Raw genomic sequence first — 18,761 nt, 5'->3', positions numbered from 1 at the left:
ACTCCAGCCCCCTGTCAATACTTTTACCAATTTATTTAATCTTGTGGAATTTCTAAGAAATTTTCTCCTCTGAAAAAAAAAATAACTAGGAAACATAGGATATCAGTACCAGTTAAAGGAGATTTAAATGGATAAATACATATAACATTCTTGAATTGAATAGTAAAGTCTCAAAAACTGTATTCATAGAAGTAGGTAGTATTGAGAGAAGGTGAAGGAAGGGTGTGGTGGAAGGGTAATAGTGGTTGTAGTATTAGCAGTAGCAATAGTAGTAGTAACAGTACAGCAGTTAACGTTAGTTACTAACATTAGTTGGTTAGTAGTATTAATTAACATTCATTTCAGAGAGAGGAATCAGTATGGATAAAAAAATATGCATTTAAAAAATCTTGATAGTCACTATATTTTATTGAGTTAGTATGTTTCATTTTCATGCCTTTTTTATCATTTGGTGAATGAAGCAGTATTCTGTGATAAAATATTAGTCACATTTAATTACCCCATTTTTGTCATAATTTATAATGTAGCCAAGACTGATATGTTAAGAAAATTATTTTTAAATATTAAAGCTCACTTTAAAATCACTTATGCCCTTAAACTCACCATAGTTTTCATACTCGTGGGCTAACCGTTACTAAATATGTTCAGTTCTCTGTACACTTACCCCTTCACACTATCATTTTTTCAAAAAGTGTTATTAAAATAAAGATTTTTGTGGATTGATAGAGGCCTCAACAATTTTAATAAATACCTCTTAGTTCACTTAGAAAGAATGAAAATTATATGTTTTACCTAATATTTTTGTCAAGAATGACTGAATATTAAAATTGTACCTGTTTGTATATGCTTTCTCAGTGTATAGTGGTGTCAGTTTCTCTCATAAATGAGATAGCCTTGACATTTTTGCTTTATTTGTTATTACTAGAACAATGTGTATACTGAAGTAATTCTTAAAATTTGATTTTTCTTTAACAAAGTACTGTGTAATATAATGTAGTCCTATTTAGATTGAGTTTTTACATAAGTGAATTTTACTTTCTGGCTTTTCAAATGCTATCCTTAATATCTGTTGACATTTGTTGCCTACCTGATCAGCCAACTCTGTATTTATTTGACTCACCTGTCTTTGTCTGGCTATGATTAGGGCTCTTAGAAAACTCTTTTCTAAATTATGGAATGCTAGTCCTCAAAAGAATCTTGACACTTTTTGTCAGGGCATAAAAACATAGTGAACTATAGCCCTACTGTTTTTCTGGTTCCATTTGTGCTTAAATGCTTTGGTTTCCATTTTATTATACTATATTCCAAACATTCACCTTTTCTTAGGGTCATTAGAAACAAAAGTACTGAAATATTTTACATCAAAGTCTTATTTTGAGAAAATGTGATGCAAAATAAATTCTTCAGGTGGAAAAATAGTGCTTTTACCTGACACTATGGTACAAATATCTTATTGACCTCAAATAGAGTACTTTAAATCATTTGTACTTAATTCTAGCATAAAACAAACCATCATTCTTTGAGGCGAGGCAGGTGGTAGAAAGTGAAAAAAAATGACAAATATTTCTCCCTAAGGCACTGTTTGTTGAAAGTCACCATTCTGCCAATATTTGGAGATGAAAAATCTAGTACTGTCTGCTAGAGTATAATCGAATGAATGCATTGTAAAGCCAGGGGCATGAAGAAAATTGTTTTCTTTTTCTAGGATGAACTTTAAAATGTTCGCTAAAGCTTCCCCTTGAAGCCTGAGGTGAGAAGTTGTATCAGCTGAGAAAACTGCATGTTTCCTGAAACATTTTAGGTGTTTAGATTTGACCTGGAAAATCAATATGAATAAAAAGCACATATGTCATATCGTGAAAGTGTTATAGCAATTGAAAAAAGAAATGTGGGGCTGCACCTGATGTTTCTCAGGGGCTATGCCAACCTTAGTTCTTTGAGGGTTACATCTGTTACTCAGGGGACTGTATAATACTGAGGATCAAACCTGGATTAGCTGCATGCAAAGCATGAACACCGAACCATTGAACACACACACAATCTCTCTCTCTTTCTCTCTCTGTATACACATAGAATTAAAATATCTAATTCTTCATTGACCTGCATTATTTTACATTATGAAATTTCAGGAAGGATTTACCTTATCCCTCCATATATGTGTAGTTATTCTCACCAACAAAATGTCAGTGTCATCCAATCAATAAAATAACTTTGCTCATTTCTCTAGTGTACCCTTGACCCCATTCCCACTAATAAGAACACAATGTTCACAGTTTGAGTTAGTTTGCTGTTTCTTGGCAGTTTATATTAGTAATTAATATGCTACATATGATAACTGTCATTCGCTTACTTATTTATCTCAATGCAATCACCTAGAGTTTGTAAATGAGCATATACCTATCAGAAAGTTAAAATTAGCACACCGTCAATGTCTGATCATCCAAATCAATCTCTTAGAAAACTTAGGTGCCAGTGGTTCTGAATTCCTAGGAATATAGAGAACAACATGACAGTGTTGGGACTTAGATCTCTCATCGCCAAGTCTAAGTCCAAAGCTCTTTAGTTCTAGTAGAACTCTTTAAGAAATGCAAAGAGTTGGGGAAAGTGAAGCCTCTCTCTCCTTTGTTCCAAAGATTGCTTTTGGTTTTGCAGAAGGATGTTGGGGGAGGCGTTGTTCCAAGTGAATTTCAGGAGTGTTTGGTCAATTTCCTTGAAAAGTGGCATGGACATCCTTATACAAACTGCACTGAGTCAGTATAATGCTTTGGGGAGTATTGCTTTTTAATACTATTAACCCTCCTTATCTATGAGCAAGGGATGTGTTTCCATTTACTTGTATAATCTTTTCTTTCGTGAAGTGGTGTTTTATAGTTTTCTGGTATAGGTCTTTCACCTCTTTAGTTAAGCTGATTACGAAGTATTTCATTTTCTGAGGCACACTTGCAAAATAGATTTTTTAAAAAATATTTTTCTTCTTTTTTGTTTTTTTGTATATGGGAACACAACAGACTTTTATATATTAATTGTATAGCCTACCACTTTACAATGCAAATCCATTGTTTCTAGGAGTTTTTGTGTCGAGTCTTTAGGGTTTTCTAAATATATTATCGTGTCATCTGCAAATAGTAAGAACTTGACTTCTTCCTTTTTGGATACCCTTAGTATCTTTTTCTTGCCTAACTGCTATGGCAAATACTTTCAATAGGATATTGAATGGACATGGGAAACCCTGTCTGTGCTTGATCTTTGGTAGAAGACTTTTACCTTTTTCACCCCATTGAGTGCTGAAAGGAGGTAAAATGATACAGGGTAGCCTTTTAGTAACAGTATTGCAAACAACGGTGTCTAAAGAAACTAGAGAGAGAGAGAAAGAGGAAGAGAGAGACAGAGATGGAGACAGAGAAGAAAAAACGTCTGCCACAGAGACAGGCTGAGGGTGGTTGGGAGAGAAACTGGGGACATTAGTGGCAGGAGACATACTGGTAAGGGGATGGGTGTTTGAACATTGTATGATTGAAATCTAATCATGAACAACTTTGTAAATATGTGTGTCATGGTGATTCAAAAACAAAATAATTTTAAAAATATAAGGAGTGCAGAAGAATGCTCAGTTCCCTAGCTTTATCCAGTAGCCAAGTAAGAATTATGACTAGAAATTGTTTCAAAAGAAATATAGGCAAGTTATTATTTCTATGAAAAGGAATCAGTTGAGTTGAGGAAAAGAATTTTGACTGTTTACCTTTATAGTACCCTTATTACCCTGATTTGGTATCCATTCTCATTTATTATTATTAATATTTTGCTATGTATTTTTACCTATTCTTACCATACTGCTACAACTGATCTATCCCAACTAATAATATCTCAGAGAGGTAGTTCATAAAGATTTTTTCACAGAGATAAGTTAGAAAAGAGAACTATTTAAAAACACATTATATTTAAGTCCTCTTTTGCTATTGTATTAGCCAAATGACTTGATTATAATTTTTTACTTTCTGTTGTGAAACAATAGAAAAGTAATTACATTGTCAACCTAAAGTGTATATAAAACCAGTTTTTCTTTATTGAGGATTTTTCAGCATTATCCATATCAACATTTTCTTACTTGTTGATGTAAAAAATCTGAAGCACATCATACAATTCAGAATTTTGTATTATTTTTTAACCCTGTAGCCGAGTAGAGAAAAATAAACCTAAATAACTCCACTTTTAAAGTAATAACCAGTAAGGTAAATGTAATTATATTTATCAATATCTTAAGTTGAGGTATCCAAATTGCAGCTTAGTGAAGACATAAATCAGAGTACTATAGACGGTTGTGGTAATGCAAAAGATTATAGGATGAGAAAAGTAAACCAAAAACATTCTTTCTTCCTACATTTAGTAATGGCAGTTAACTGTATGCTTCTCTGATCATGAGAGCCTGAAAAGTTTGAGATTCAGTTCCTACGTCTCCCTAAGCTTCCTGTTTCAGATCACTACAACACTGCTTTATGATAGTGTGGAATATGTAATTTCTCTATGAATCAAGGTGTATGCTATTCTTTCTGTGGTCACATCCACTAGCTTGTGATGAAAGTCCACTTCTACATATATTTTTGTAGAAGGTGTTTATTTTCAAGGCTTTCTTCATCTAGCCTTCTACTTCACTTATTTTATATAAAATGAACCATCTCTAAGAACCTGAGAAAATTGCATTCTCTTATCAGGCTTATGATAAATATCAGACTAACTTGTTCAATATTGCCTTTCATATATTATTCAAAGAAACTAGTTCCTATTTCATATTTGATAGGATAAATGTGTCACTTCTTTTGAGGAATACAGAGTGGGGAGAGGACAGGGTTGCATCATATCCAGTTGTGCTCAGGGGCTATTTCTGGCTCTGTGCTTAGGGTCACTCCTAGTGGTCCTCTGAGAATCATACATGGTGCTGAGGATTTGAATCAGGTCAGTTCAATGCAAAGCAACATAGTACAGCTTGTTCTGTCCCTCTGGCTCCATGCTACATTTCTAATAATTTACTATAGAGTATAGTATAGTAATTTATATATAAAAATGTCTTCTAGTTAAAAAGGCATTTTGTTTAAAAAAGGTATTTTCTAGTAAAAAAATAAATAAAGGTTGTTTTTAAAATTCCATTACATTTAAATATCCTAACTAGTTTTTGTTGCAAAAAGGAAGTCATGGGACATGTATTCTGCCAAGACAGTTTATAAATGTTTAACTTATTGAGGTGAAATTGACTTATAGGTGTGTAAATTTTTCATATGCTTTAAGGATACGTTACCAAGCCATGTGTACCACCAAGGACCAGAACCCCTCCATCAGTGTTAATAAGTAGAAAAGTATCACGTTCAAGTTTCTGAGACTTTAATTGTCATTGTAAATGCACATTAAATTAGTATATTGGCATAGCACAAGTTACATCTTTCTGTGTTTATGGGGTTACTTAAAAGAATGAAGGGACATGAGTACAGTTACTTTACTTTCATAGAAAATAAGATGGACATTTTTTCACATAGATTTTGCAAACTGTAAAGTGAGGTAGGTTGCCTTGTTTAATGCCCTGCTTTTACTATTTTTGAAAGTTTTAACAATTTGTGAGCAAATTTTGATACAATAATTTATGAAAACATCCTGTGTTTTCATTTTGCCTAGAGTCCTGCAAACTTTAGTTGGCCCTGCCTATTAACACTTGTTCTTTTTTGGCTACGTTGACCTGCCTGCCCTTGACCTCTAATCATATTTTGTAAATACAGTCACTCTCTTAAAATAAATAAATAAATAAATAAATAAGAAGACTTTTCTTTCAATAGTTACTCTATTTTAAAATTAACTTCAAAGTTAGTATTTCCTGCAATAGGTTTATGTTCATTGATTTTTTTAAAGTAAAACTATGGGAATTATCCAAATAGATTTCTAATCATGCAGTTCTTCTGTTGGTGGATTTGTTGTTGGTTGTGGTTTACACAGACTAAATTTAAGTTAGTAATATCGCGTTTATTCCTCTTGAAACATTATTTGGCCTATGCTTATTTAAAGTAAAATTGATGGGTTTTTTCCTCTGAAAGATCTTGAAACTATTTTTTTAAATGATAGGACTCCAAATCAAGGGCTTATATGTGTGAAGTAGACACACAACTGATGAACCATAACTATGGCCAGTATCTATGTATTTTTACCTCAAATTGGCCTGTATCTGTGTATTTTAACCTCAAAAACATGTCTCACCCAAACCTGAGAAATGTACCTGTATGTTTTAAAATGAGGCATTTTCTTTTTTTTTTTAATTCTTTTATTAATTCACCATGTGGAAAGTTACAAAGAGTTCAGGTTAAAGTCTCAGTTATACAGTGCTCAAACACCCATCCCTTCACCAGTGCACATATTCCACCACCAAGAATCACAATATACCTCCCCCCTTCCCCCCACCTCCCCAGCCCCCAACCCCACATGTGTAACTGGTAAATTTCACTTTACTTTCACTTTACTTTGATTAAATTCAATATTTAAACAAAAAAAAATTCACTATTATTGATTTGGAGTTTCTCCCCCCTAAAGTCGATCTGCTGAAAAGAAAGCATTTGGTAATTTGTTTTCCATTGCTGAGAATGAAGAGATATAAGGTCAGGAGGCCGCACTAGCAGCAGCATAGTTTTGGATTTCTGTATTTTAGTATTTTAGTAACTAAGTCCAGAGAAATGTCTGCCAGGAATCGAAACATTGTAAGCTTGTACCTCTCAGCTACTTTATATTCCACATATGAGTGCGATCTTTCTATGTCTGTCTCTTTCTTTCTAAAATGAGGCATTTTCATTGAAAGCAAACCTCGTTGCTATTCAGTAAAACATTTTACCTGGAACTGTATAGAACTTAAGACGATGGCATCCTAAAATATCCCTATCAGTACCCACTGCAAGGTTAATGACTTTTGAAAACTATCTCAAACACAGGTTTCTTGGTGCCACCCAATATATTCATTCTTCCTGCAGTGCCAGAACCTTTTTGTCCCTTAAGTAAATGGAGTTTCCATTTCACTTAAGTCCTCCAAGAAGCAATGAGTGTTTGCTCAGGGGCTTTTAAAGCTGGGTCCCCAAACTTTTCTCTTTACTTACATTGAAAAAACTTTTTCTCAAAGGGCTGTTCTTTGTTCTCTTTCAAGCCCACAATTAGCTGAAGTTCCATTCTGTGTAGCTAGAAGGAGGAGGAGGAGGAGGAGGAGGAGGAGGAGGAGGAGGAAAGGGTTGGCCCAACAGGCTTTTGACTGCCAATGAGAAAGTGCTCTGTGAGTGTCTTTGTCTTTTTGTCAGACATGGCTGCCTCCCTAATTGTCCTGCCCTAGGGAAGCACGTGTCTCCGGGAGTATTATCTGATTCCTGCAGGATGCTCAACCCTGCTCTGTATACTGACCCCTAACTTGAACACAAATATCTTTTCAGGTCCCTTCCCACGCTTTAGCCACAAGTCCGGATATCTAAGAGCTTTACTTCTATCAGGGATGTGGATACCCCTGCTGGGACCATAGTATTGTCTTGTTTTGTTTTGTTTTTGCTCCCCTGGTTGTTTTACCTGTAGTTTTGCTGCACCTGTCAAAAAGTGAAGCTGAAAGGGGAGATAGGGAGAGAAATAGAAGCTGGAAAAGCAGAGGGGAGAGAGAGGCGAGACAAACAGCTGTTCTTGTCAGCACGGGGATAAGTGTAAAGAGATTAATAGTGATTTGAAGAGCAAATGGGGACATGGCATTTTAGCAGTGGAATGTGAATGTATAAATGTATTGGAATGGGCATGCGACTGTTAACGTTTAGACAGATGCTCTCTGGACTGAATGGAATGGCAGAGGCCATTGCTCCTCCCCATGTGAAATACTTACAGTTCAATAAAACAAGGTACTAAACTTAGCTTAACTGTTTTCAAGCTTTTGTGTTTTTTTGTTTGTTGTTTTTGGGGTTTTTTTTGTTTTCTTTTATCCTGTGTAATTATACTGAATCTAGGATTCCCAACATTATAATTCACTCAAAGAACCACAGTCTTACTCCTTTTCTAAAATATCCACTGACAGGACAATCTTCCTCTTCTCTGCTTGAAATTTGATGGCCCCTTTGCTATCCTGAAAAGACAATGAGGTTTCCCAGTGTCAGTTTTCATAAAGGGAAATATGTCTCTTTACATTGTCAATTCTCGAAATGACCAATTTGACTCAAGGTTAGAAAGGCTTCGGATTTTCAGATCAGGTTGGCATCTGAAACGGGTTCTAGATTTTGAAATTCTAGATTCCAAAAGATTTGGTTTCAGAGTACTCACATTTTTGCTCATTAGCTAGTGCATGAGCAAATTCCTTCCATGCTCTGATAATATTGCAGTAGAGTTGGTATGGAGGTTAATGAGACAAATCTGTTCATTTTTTCCATGAGCCTCTTATTGAGTGCCTAAGTCAGTGCTTGGCTTCCACAAAAGATATAAACATATCTAGCAAATGAGCAATATGAATTAACGTACATTCAACTTATATCAAGTGATACATTTTAATCACAACTAAACACATCTTACATATATTCTGATCACTAGTCATGAGCAAATGCTATAAAGAAAGTGAAAATCAGATGAACTCTTAGCTCATACTTGAATGATAGACCAGAATTCATTCTTTGTGTGTGTGTGTGTGTTTGTGTGTGTGTGTGTTTCTTCATAAACCTGTGAGTCATGCCCTTACAGTATTTTTAAGATGGTCTTTGAGTTAGATGAGGATACTTTGTACCCCAGGACATAATTTACAATTATGAGACTAAAAGGCAAATTTTAGAAATGGTTTTATACCTTGCATGGTTTGACATGTCATGGACCTAAGCTAGAATGCTCTAGAATGCATGCACCAAACGTTGCTCTTAATAGTGAGAGGGAAAACTGTATCATTGATGGTTCGCCTACCACCTACCAGTTCATTCAATTCTCTGCCAATGACTTTAGTAACACCATTGTGAGAAAAACACTGTAACAATATAAAGTGAATTATTTTTTGCCTGCTAAGGGGGCAGTATTGGGGGGTAGAGAAATGGGACACTGGAGATATCGGTGGAGGGAAGGTCATACTGGTGGTAGTACTCTATTGAGTATTGGTGTTGTAAAACCAGTTGGAATATTGAATATTCAAGGTCCATGACATTTTACAATGGAGATAAGATGATTAATTTTTGATACCCGATGAGAAGCATCAAAAGTCATGGGAGGTGTGTGTTTTGTAATGAATTTCAATGGTGACACAGCTTTTACATACACTCCAATGTTGGAATATCAAATACCCGAAGTGAATGCATTAGGGACATCTTTGTAGATCGCTGTGTTAAAGTCTCAAATGTTGGGCTGGATCTATAGTACAGCTGGTAAGGCATTTGCCTTGCATGCAACTGACCTGCGTTCAATCCTCAGCATCCCATATGGTTCCCCGAGCACCGCCAGGAGTAATTCCTGAGTGCAGAACCAAGAGTAACCCCTGAGCATCGCTGAGTGTGACCCTTAAAAAGTAAAATTTCAAACGTTAACAAAAAATCAAGAGCATCCATCCCCTTACCTGACTAATGGGCAGTGTATCTGTGTACCCTACAGCCACAGTACACAAACCTGGGGCTCCTGAACAGCATGGACCAGCAGATTCAGAATGGCTCCTCATCCACCAGCCCTTACAACACAGACCATGCACAGAACAGCGTCACGGCACCCTCGCCCTACGCACAGCCAAGCTCCACCTTTGATGCCCTCTCACCTTCGCCCGCCATCCCCTCCAACACCGACTACCCGGGCCCACACAGCTTCGACGTGTCCTTCCAGCAGTCCAGCACTGCCAAGTCTGCCACCTGGACGGTAAGAGTGCCCGGCACCCATCCATGTTTACCCCCGACCTCCTGTGTTTGAAACAATTGTCTTCTGGGGCTTGCTCCTCTCTCACAGCCTAGAGATCTGTGTTGAATGAGGAAAACCCTCTTCCGGCTCACTGAAGGCAGCTGGGTTGGGATATTAATAATGATCTGATACAAACCAACCAAAAACGCATGATATTTAGTTGGGAAAAAGTCCCTTATCTAAAAAGCAGCAGGCCAGTGTTACAGCCTCCTAGTAATTTCACTCGCTGCTGTTCTTGTTTTTCATGCTGCTGGGGAATCTTTGGAAATTTCTAGAAAGTTGTGAAGACAGCAAGAAGTGTCATAGTTATAGGATATGTGTTGGCAGGCCCCAGAATGCAGAGTAGTTTTATTATTTTGAAGAGGTAAATGGCACATGAAGGTGTGTTTTTTAAAACGTGAATAAAATAATAAATTTAAAAATAAAAATCTCATTAAGGAAGAGTTGAATTTGTTTATCCATATTGATAATATGAATCATAGAGTATTGATACACATCCTTATAATATTTAAAATCTCCCTCTCCAAAAGAAATTCTATAAAACTATGTCCTAGGGCTCTAAATTGGTCCAAAGGGATTCTAAATTTAAATGTTGGGGTAAAAATCATCTTTCTATATATAACTTCTATAAGAAAACATCATTTCATATATAACATCTATAAGAAAACATATCTTTCCATTTATAACTTCTGTAAGAAAACATACATATTTACAAAATTTAGAAGAAGGCACAGGAGTATTTATTGTTTTAAAGTTTATTTTGCAATTTATCATAATATGATAAACCTCTAATATAAAGAAGGAGACCTATAGGACTGGTTTTAGCTGATTGATCAAAGAATGTCCAAGACCAAAGTACATGCATGTTTGCCAAACAATTTAATGTTTATGTGAATTATAGAAATGGTTCCAAATAGTATCATCTGTTTGGAAAGAGATTCAGAGTTGTTTTGACATACTCCCCCTTTTCCCCACCCCATCTTTCTTTGGAAATTGTGTATCTTTCGAAAGCATGTCTCTTTTTCTGTTACAATACCTCGTTTACTATAGGATTAATCCAGGCATCTAACACTTACAAAACAAACTGTACTTGTAATATTTACTGTGTTTAACATAAAAGTCACATTTGACCCTACACCTTTCTTCCCTTTTTTGCCCACTGAAAAGGATAGGTTTTATCACTCCCATTTTACAAATAAAGAGAACTAAAGAATGGTCAGGTGAGCTGTCATCTAGTTAACAAGGCTTTTGTGTCCTTGAACCTACTTCTGATTGTGCCCTTCCTCAGAACTGAGGGAGATCTTATTTCCTTTTCTACCATTTGACCTAGATGTCCCCAAACTACCTACAAATTAATTTTATTTTAGTGATGAAAATAAACTTTCATGCTTGACAAGAGGTTTTGTCATAAAGCATAGCTAACCATACTAGAATATCAAGTATACCTGTAAGATTAACCTTGGCCAATCCTCCTTGTGCTGTTGGTCAGTCAGGCAGAATCTTTTGTCTGATTTACATTGACCATCCTGCAATTGACCTCAACAGGTGAGTACTTCCTGAGTGTCTATGCATTATTTAAATATTGGTTGATAGATATAAAAACTTTGACTGAAGAGCCACCCAGGAAGGCCTTTCCTAAAAGAAATGCTTACATGTTTTAAAACAGGGGCTGGTCTTGCATTAAATGATTATAGTGCCTGATTCCTGGCTGGTTGTTTTCTGTACTCCGTATTTAGGTGAGACACATTATTAGGACTGAGGGATGAGCCTTCGAGACCCTAAATGAATAATTATTTCCTTTCTAAGGTGACTTCAGAATCACTGGTTTGGAGATTGATGCAAGCACAACATTCAATCAGGCTCTCTTTTCCTTCTTCACACCCTCCTCATTCAGAATCTTTTAGTATTATTTTTTTTTCAGATTTAGTTCAATCTTTGATCAAACCTGTGTGCTCAGAGGGTGAATGCAGACAGTCTCTCTCTCTCTCTCTCTCTCTCTCTCTCTCTCTCTCTCTCTCTCTCACACACACACACACACACACACACACACACACACACACACATTACACTGGCGCGCGCAATGGGAACTATTTACCAAAGTGATAATTAAAAAGAAAATGAGCAGGTACTATCTCCTTACACATGACAACACCGAAACAGTACACTAAAGAAAAGTGGGAAAGTGTGTGAGTGGGAGTGGGGGTGGCACTGTAGATGAGAAATGAACCTTTTTTGAGAGCCATAAAACCTTAATTTTAGTCTTGATTCTTTAGCAAAGTCACTCCTTTTGCTTGAATTCATTCTATCCCTGATCAGACCAAAAATGAATATGTTAAATTTGCTCCCTTTTCCTATGTTGTGATGATAATAAGGAACATAGAAAGTGCTTGGCAATACTAACCAGGATGTCATAAGTTCTGTTCTCTGCTATTGATGAGTAATCTTGATTCAGGTTTTTACCTTTACTGGAGGTGGAGGCCTGGGGTCAGAGGTGGGGTTCTGTTCAGTTGTCTGCAATCTACACTACAGATTTTACAAAACAGTTTAATTAAATTCTATACCTATTGTGTCCAATTTGTATAACACTTGGTAGTTATATTGCCATGGATTATCTTCCTTGTTTGCTATCAACTTATTTCAGACTTAGTTGCGTTTTTTTTTTTTTCTAAATCTAGGGCACATGAGCCCTTATCTGAGTAGCTGCTGAGATCACCAAAAAAGATGTAAGTTCTTAGCCAACAACAACAGGATCTTATACATAGTAGCATCTAACTCTGTGAGCCAAATTACATATCATCACATTTATACTTTATATATCATCACTTTTTTTAAAAAAAGTATTTTCTCACACCTTTATCCCAGATGAGCCTTAGAACCCAGACTGCTATCCCCAATTTTATAAATGAGGAAACTGGGAAGTAAAGGTTATAGGGATTTTAACCAGCCAAAGAGGGAGAAGAATTAAGGGCCTCCTCATTCCTGAAGTTGGTTTTCCTACTGAAACTAGATTCCTTTTCCTCTTGATTGACAGAATCCAGGACTCCCAGGAACAACTAAGCCCTCAGCACTATGCAGCTGTAACCCATAATAGAGTACATTTTTATCCTATCATGCAACACCTATTTCTTAGGCATCTGTGCACTTTATAGCAATTTTTCAAAATTAAATGCTGTGTTTTAAAACTGTCCACAAACTAAAAGCAGCAGAAGTCGCTGTCATTAGGAGAAGGCTGCACTTTCTGCATCGTCTTCTGGCAATTCTTTAATAAAAATCTTTTTAGTACCATTTTATCACTTGTCATCCTCACATGTTGAGTTTTCTCTTTTCACTTATGGTTGTACTCAGGATTACTGCCAAAACGTAATTAATATACTTAAAGTATATATGCATATTCTCTTTGCTTTCTGTGTTTTAAATAGCGTTTGTGATTGTGTTTCCAGTTCCATAAATTTATGGCTTTTATTTTAAATTTCTCCCAGTGAATTCAAATGAAGTGTGAGAACATTTTTTTTTTCTTGCATATTCTGTGTTTCACACACACACATAGATTAGCACAGAGTTTAGGATTTACTTTTAGTTTCATTTTTGGTGTTTTGTTTTGATAGAGGGGACAACTGCAGTGTTTCTCAGAGACGAACCCTTGCTTTATGATCAGTGGTCATTCCTGAAGGTTTCATGGATTCAACTGGGGTTAGCCACAGGCAAGGCAAATATCTTAACTCTAGTCTCTCCAGCTGCTAAGACTTTATTATTTCCATAATGTAACTGCCACTAATTTTAGAGACATCCTTTTGAATCTAAGGAAGCGCTAGACTGATTTGTAGCTTCGAATCATAAACCATAGGGCAGTTGACAGAATGATAATTTGGGAATGATAAAATACCTATTTGCAGAGTTTAACAGTGAAATACACTAGAAGCATAGGACCTGCCAAGTAAGTTTAATCTCTTTAAGTCTCACTTTTCTCACCAATGGGTGGGGATGTCAAGACTGTTCATATCATGAGAATTACAGTTGTGGATATGTGCACCTAATGGTGAGGTAAGCTTATGTTTATTGAGTAGGACTCTAAGTCCCTTTTTCTTATGAGTAATAATTTTTAGAATGCAAAGAAAAGGACCCTATATTTTTTTCTCTTCTGTGCTTTTGCGTTTTTAACATGCATACACCAGCTCCAAGGGACTTTCATGCTTTCATTATCCCAATATATGAATAGATAATTAAGGTGATAATAGGTATTTTTCTACAGGCTTCCTGTGCTGCTCTTTCTTTGGTCTGCCCCCAGAGACACAGACTGTGCTTGGAAGCAGAAAAATGGCCCTCTCTAGCTTTCAGGACTCATTGACTGACTTCTGACATTCCTTTCTTCATACTCTGACTATTTCATTATTGGGACATCCTTGTGTTCATTCTTTCTGTTAGATGAAGATAGAGAATACATAAAGAACTCACTTCTTGAAGATTTTGGCATATAAATTTGTAGTAGCAAAATGCCACAAACAACCTGGGTACCCCTAGGAAACAGGTTCACCAAACTGGCATATCCATCTACATAAGTACTCCAAGCCCATCACAAGAATCATATGTACTAAATATTGATGATTTTCATATTGCCTGTAACAAGGTTTTCCAAGGTACTACTTGAGAACTAAGAGAGTGGATTAGGACACCACTTCCGGAGGACTAAGTATTTTCTTTTGTTGAATTCTAGTGATGAGGTCTCTTTGTGAGTGTAGATCCATTTCTCTTTGCTTATTGACCTAACTTTTGTCTTTTTGAGAGCTATATTTTTCACATCTCAAGATGATCAGTGTTATCTGTGTATTTAAAAAAAGTAAAAATCTTCAGGTTAGTATTTTCTTCTAGGCTCAATTTTTAAAGAATGACCTGGACCTGGGAGGGTAAGATCCAATTTTGTTAGATGGGTTTGTCTCTTCATAGATGCCAGGGTTTTATAGAACTGTCAAAATGTGTCCAGCAAAATCTCTGTAAATAATAGTCTCTTAATATTAATAACTTTGTTTATCCTTCATAGCTCAATTAGATATGATTCTCAGCAGTATCTCTCAATTATAAATATAATCGTTAACCATTCAGAAATTTAGTACTTTTCGCCTCTACTCAAGATTTAAGAGAGATTCCTTCGTGTGCTTTTCCTACTCATGCCAACTCAGTTTGATGTTTGGAGCTTTGAAGAATTTGACTTGAGCAAGTCAAGAGATTAGGGAGGTGGCATTTGGAGGGAGAACAGCCAGTTCCCAGAGAGATTCATTGATCCCAGCTTGTGGGTCTTTCAAGCTCGCTCCCTTTGGCTCTCCAGGCAAGCTGAGATTCGTGCCTGTGGCCCACCCCCCCACCCCGTCATCAGATTACCTGTAATATAAGACTTCCAGAACAAGGTTGCCAGCTCTGCAGAAATCTAATGCAAGCCAGCCCATTGCGTGGCCCTCTGGAATCTCGAGACTCTTAAGAATAGCCCATCAAAGGACATCATGTACAGACAAACTTTCTGATGATAAATATGATTTATCAGCTTCCTTTCAAAAAAGAACACTACTCATAGTTTTTCAGCTTTAACTGGGGCTTGAATTAGTTGTATAATTGAATGGCTGCTAGAGTTCATTGGTGAGTGACAGGAAAGAAGTCAGCAAACTTGACTTATGCCCATGGTTGATTTGCTCACCATAACGGGGTTATTTTCATTTCTTGATGTAGCTGTCCCATAAATCTCCCAAGGTACATATAGGTATGTCATTTTATACTTCTTCCAAGTGATGAAAATAAGAACCCAGAGCATTTTCACCTGTTAGCCAAGCTATTTCTTTCTTTAGAGCATTGGGGAATGTCCTAAGTAGAATATTTAGATATTCGTGTGACTGTTCTATCTTTTAACCCTAGGTTTTACACTTACAAATAAGTTTCGGTTGTAGGTCATGTACAGAGGTGCTGTTCCCAGTCTGGAACAGAATAACTTAATCAGTCTATTGATCCTGATTTGTTTAGATTTACTCTGAATTAAAGCATTTATGATAAACCTGCTTCACCCAGTCTAATGTTGCCTTCTTTTAAATATTATGTAAAACAAAAAATGTTTTCTTTTACTATTCTCGAAAATTGACTTGTTTCTTTTACTACTCTAGAAATAGCAGAAAGTCTTTTTCTCCCTACCCCCATTTTCTTTTTCCTGCTACTAATCCACTACTTCCCCTTCCTCTTCCTTTTTCTCCTCCTCCTCCTCCTCTTCTTTCTTCTCCACCTCCCCTTCCTCCTCCTCCTTCTTCTTCTAATCACTGGTAGTGGGTATTTAGTTTTGCAGATTTTGGTTTGCCACTGTCCCCATATAGTGGGTTAATATGAAGAGGTTCGTTGCTAATCAGTTACCATAGAAACTTGATCAAGAACAGAATCAGATTACCTGATCCTTTCCACTTTCACTAGTAATCAATTATCATAGAGTGGCAACCCTCAAGTGTCACTGGTGCCAGGGAAACAATATCAAAATTGTTTTGATCAGCTCAGAATGAGCAAAGCAATGACTCAGGAAGATCTCCCAGTCCCTGTGGGGTGTTAGGGGGACGTGGGGGTGCAACTGCAGGTTGCAACACCAAACTCTTTCCTTACTTTTCATGGGGAAGTAGCACTGTCTGCAACACTGTCAATCTGCTGTTCATCGATTTGCTTGAGCGGGCACCAGTAACATCCCTATTGTGAGACTTGTTGTTACTGTTTTTGGCATATTGAATATGCCAGGGGAGCTTGTCAGGATCTGCTATGCAGGCGGGATATTCTTGGTAGCTTTCTGGGCTCTCTGAGAGGGACAGAGAAATTGAACCCGGGTTGGCCTCATGTAAGGCAAATGCCTTACCCTCTGTGCTATCACTCCAGCCCATAGGGAAGTAAAATATGAATTTATAAAGAGAAGTTATAATCTGATTTTGCTATCATATCTCAATTTACTTTATAAAAATAGTAGTGAATATTATTGTAGAATACTACAGATCAAAAGAATAGGTAACCTGAATAAAATTCTTGCAGTGTATTTAACAGTGGCTAGAAATCATTATTGAAGCTTAAGTAAAGAGAAGTAAACATTTAAAGGAAACTTTACTTGTAAATATAGTTAATTCATAAATAAATTATGTACCTACCAATAATAATATATTAATTTCTGGCAAAAAAGTAAATAACATTATGAAAACATTTTCCTCTATTTTTCTTACATAAAATTGACCTATTACACATTTATACAGTTTTACTTTATATAAAAATTCAGTGGTATGTATGCACTGTTGGATCCTTTGAAGAAAGAAGCATTTTTTAATCACTAGATAATGTGTAATTCCTTTGTAACTGAATGTTCTAAGGTTGGCCAAAGATGCAATCAGAAAGAGCAGTGAGATTTAGAATGTCAAATCAATTTTCTCAGTTCACTTGCTAAAGACTTAATTTTAAATGCCACATAAAGTGTACTGGAACAAAAATAACTTCAGAATTGAAGTTAGAAGCAATAATAATATATATTTTAATGACTTGGGAAAATATAGTGTATCATTAAGCTTCGTAGAAATCCATTAATCTCAGCCTTGAGTAATGTGTATCATAGTTACTCTTGGTGCATTTCTGTCTGTGAACTTTTGCAACTTCTCCTGTTTGAATCCTTCAATATTAGTCATTTTCAGAGCATGACTAAGGTTTTGAAATTGTTCCCATCCCCTCTGATGGAGAAGGGCAGCTGTATTTATCTTCTGAAATATATTTAAATATCAACTGGGAAATGACAAATACAAGCAACTGTATATAAAATAAATCCTCATAGTTTTAAATCAGCAGAGAAAAGTAAATCTCTCTAGGTCTAGGTCACTATGACTGATATTCTTTTTTCCAACAATATTCAATTCCTTATTATTAAAGAAAATTTTGCAGAGGCTGGAGAAATAGTATAGCAGGTAAGGTGCTTGCCTTGCAAGTGACCAACCCGATTCCACCCCTGGCATCCAATATTATCCCTTGAGCACCAACAGAAACGGTTCCTATGTGTAGAGCCAGGAGAAACCTCTGAGCATCACCAGGTGTGGCCACCAAACAAAAACAAGGCAAAACAAAGGGAAGAGCTTATAGGAAAATGATAAGGAAACTCACACTTCTTTAAACTATGCAGAAGTTGGTAGGTAGGCATGAAATGTTTTAGAACAAGGGGTCCTGTGTGGAGGCTGAAGGTCTTTGAGCAGCAGTAACCCTATGGATTTTGGTAGTGATTATTGACCTACCAGAAAGAATCCCTTCACTGAAATCAAAAGGAAATCTGATATTTTCCATGAGATAAATTAGGGAGGCTTTCTCACTTGACATGTAGACTGAGACTTCTTGATTTAGTTTGAATCTAATAATGATGACTTGTGATTTCTTAGTGAAAAGTGTCAGTTTTCCATCTTACTATTGTATTCAAAAGAGGATAAAAGAATCAAGCATAATTTCTGATTGTTAGCTGGTAATCCTGAATTGTCAAGTTCATTATGAGAGAAGTGTCTCTTTTGAGGTTACTCATTTAGTTGCAATTTTTTTAAGTCATTTAAAAACATTTTGTGAAAACAAGGAAGAATAAGATAAGGCTAACACTTGAAGAGATTTTAGGGATTTTTTTTTTTTGGTAAGGAGATTGTTATTCAAGATGTATGAAATAAGAACAGTACACTATTGCTTAAGATTCTTATTTGAATTTGAAAAAGTCAAGTCATCTGACAGGCTCTTGGGGAGTGTAACTTATTCAGTAGCTATCCAGGTCTTAGAAGGATAACTTTAGAATGCTGAGTCTATTATTCTGGAGCAAAGTGCTGTGTTTATGCCCATCTGTTAAGTGGGTACTA

At 36.1% G+C, this 18,761-nt stretch overlaps 1 protein-coding gene across 5 annotated transcripts in view; it reads left to right on the top strand.

Moving 5' to 3' along the window:
- The window catches only part of TP63 (tumor protein p63), a 250,116-nt gene that overhangs the window by 165,781 nt on the left and 65,574 nt on the right, over positions 1–18,761 (top strand). For 4 of the 5 annotated variants that reach the window (XM_004603014.3, XM_004603010.3, XM_012936195.2 and 1 more), the window contains exon 4: positions 9,604–9,858. In XM_004603014.3, the coding sequence (XP_004603071.2) occupies positions 9,604–9,858 (255 nt within the window). Of the gene's footprint in view, positions 1–9,603; positions 9,859–18,761 lie in introns of those variants that run through there. The other variant, XM_055127382.1, reaches the window with a different exon arrangement.

This window comes from Sorex araneus, chromosome 2, assembly GCF_027595985.1.
Source record: "Sorex araneus isolate mSorAra2 chromosome 2, mSorAra2.pri, whole genome shotgun sequence".
In the NCBI taxonomy this organism is placed as follows: domain Eukaryota; kingdom Metazoa; phylum Chordata; class Mammalia; order Eulipotyphla; family Soricidae; genus Sorex; species Sorex araneus.
This window is presented reverse-complemented; position numbering and strand designations above follow the sequence as displayed.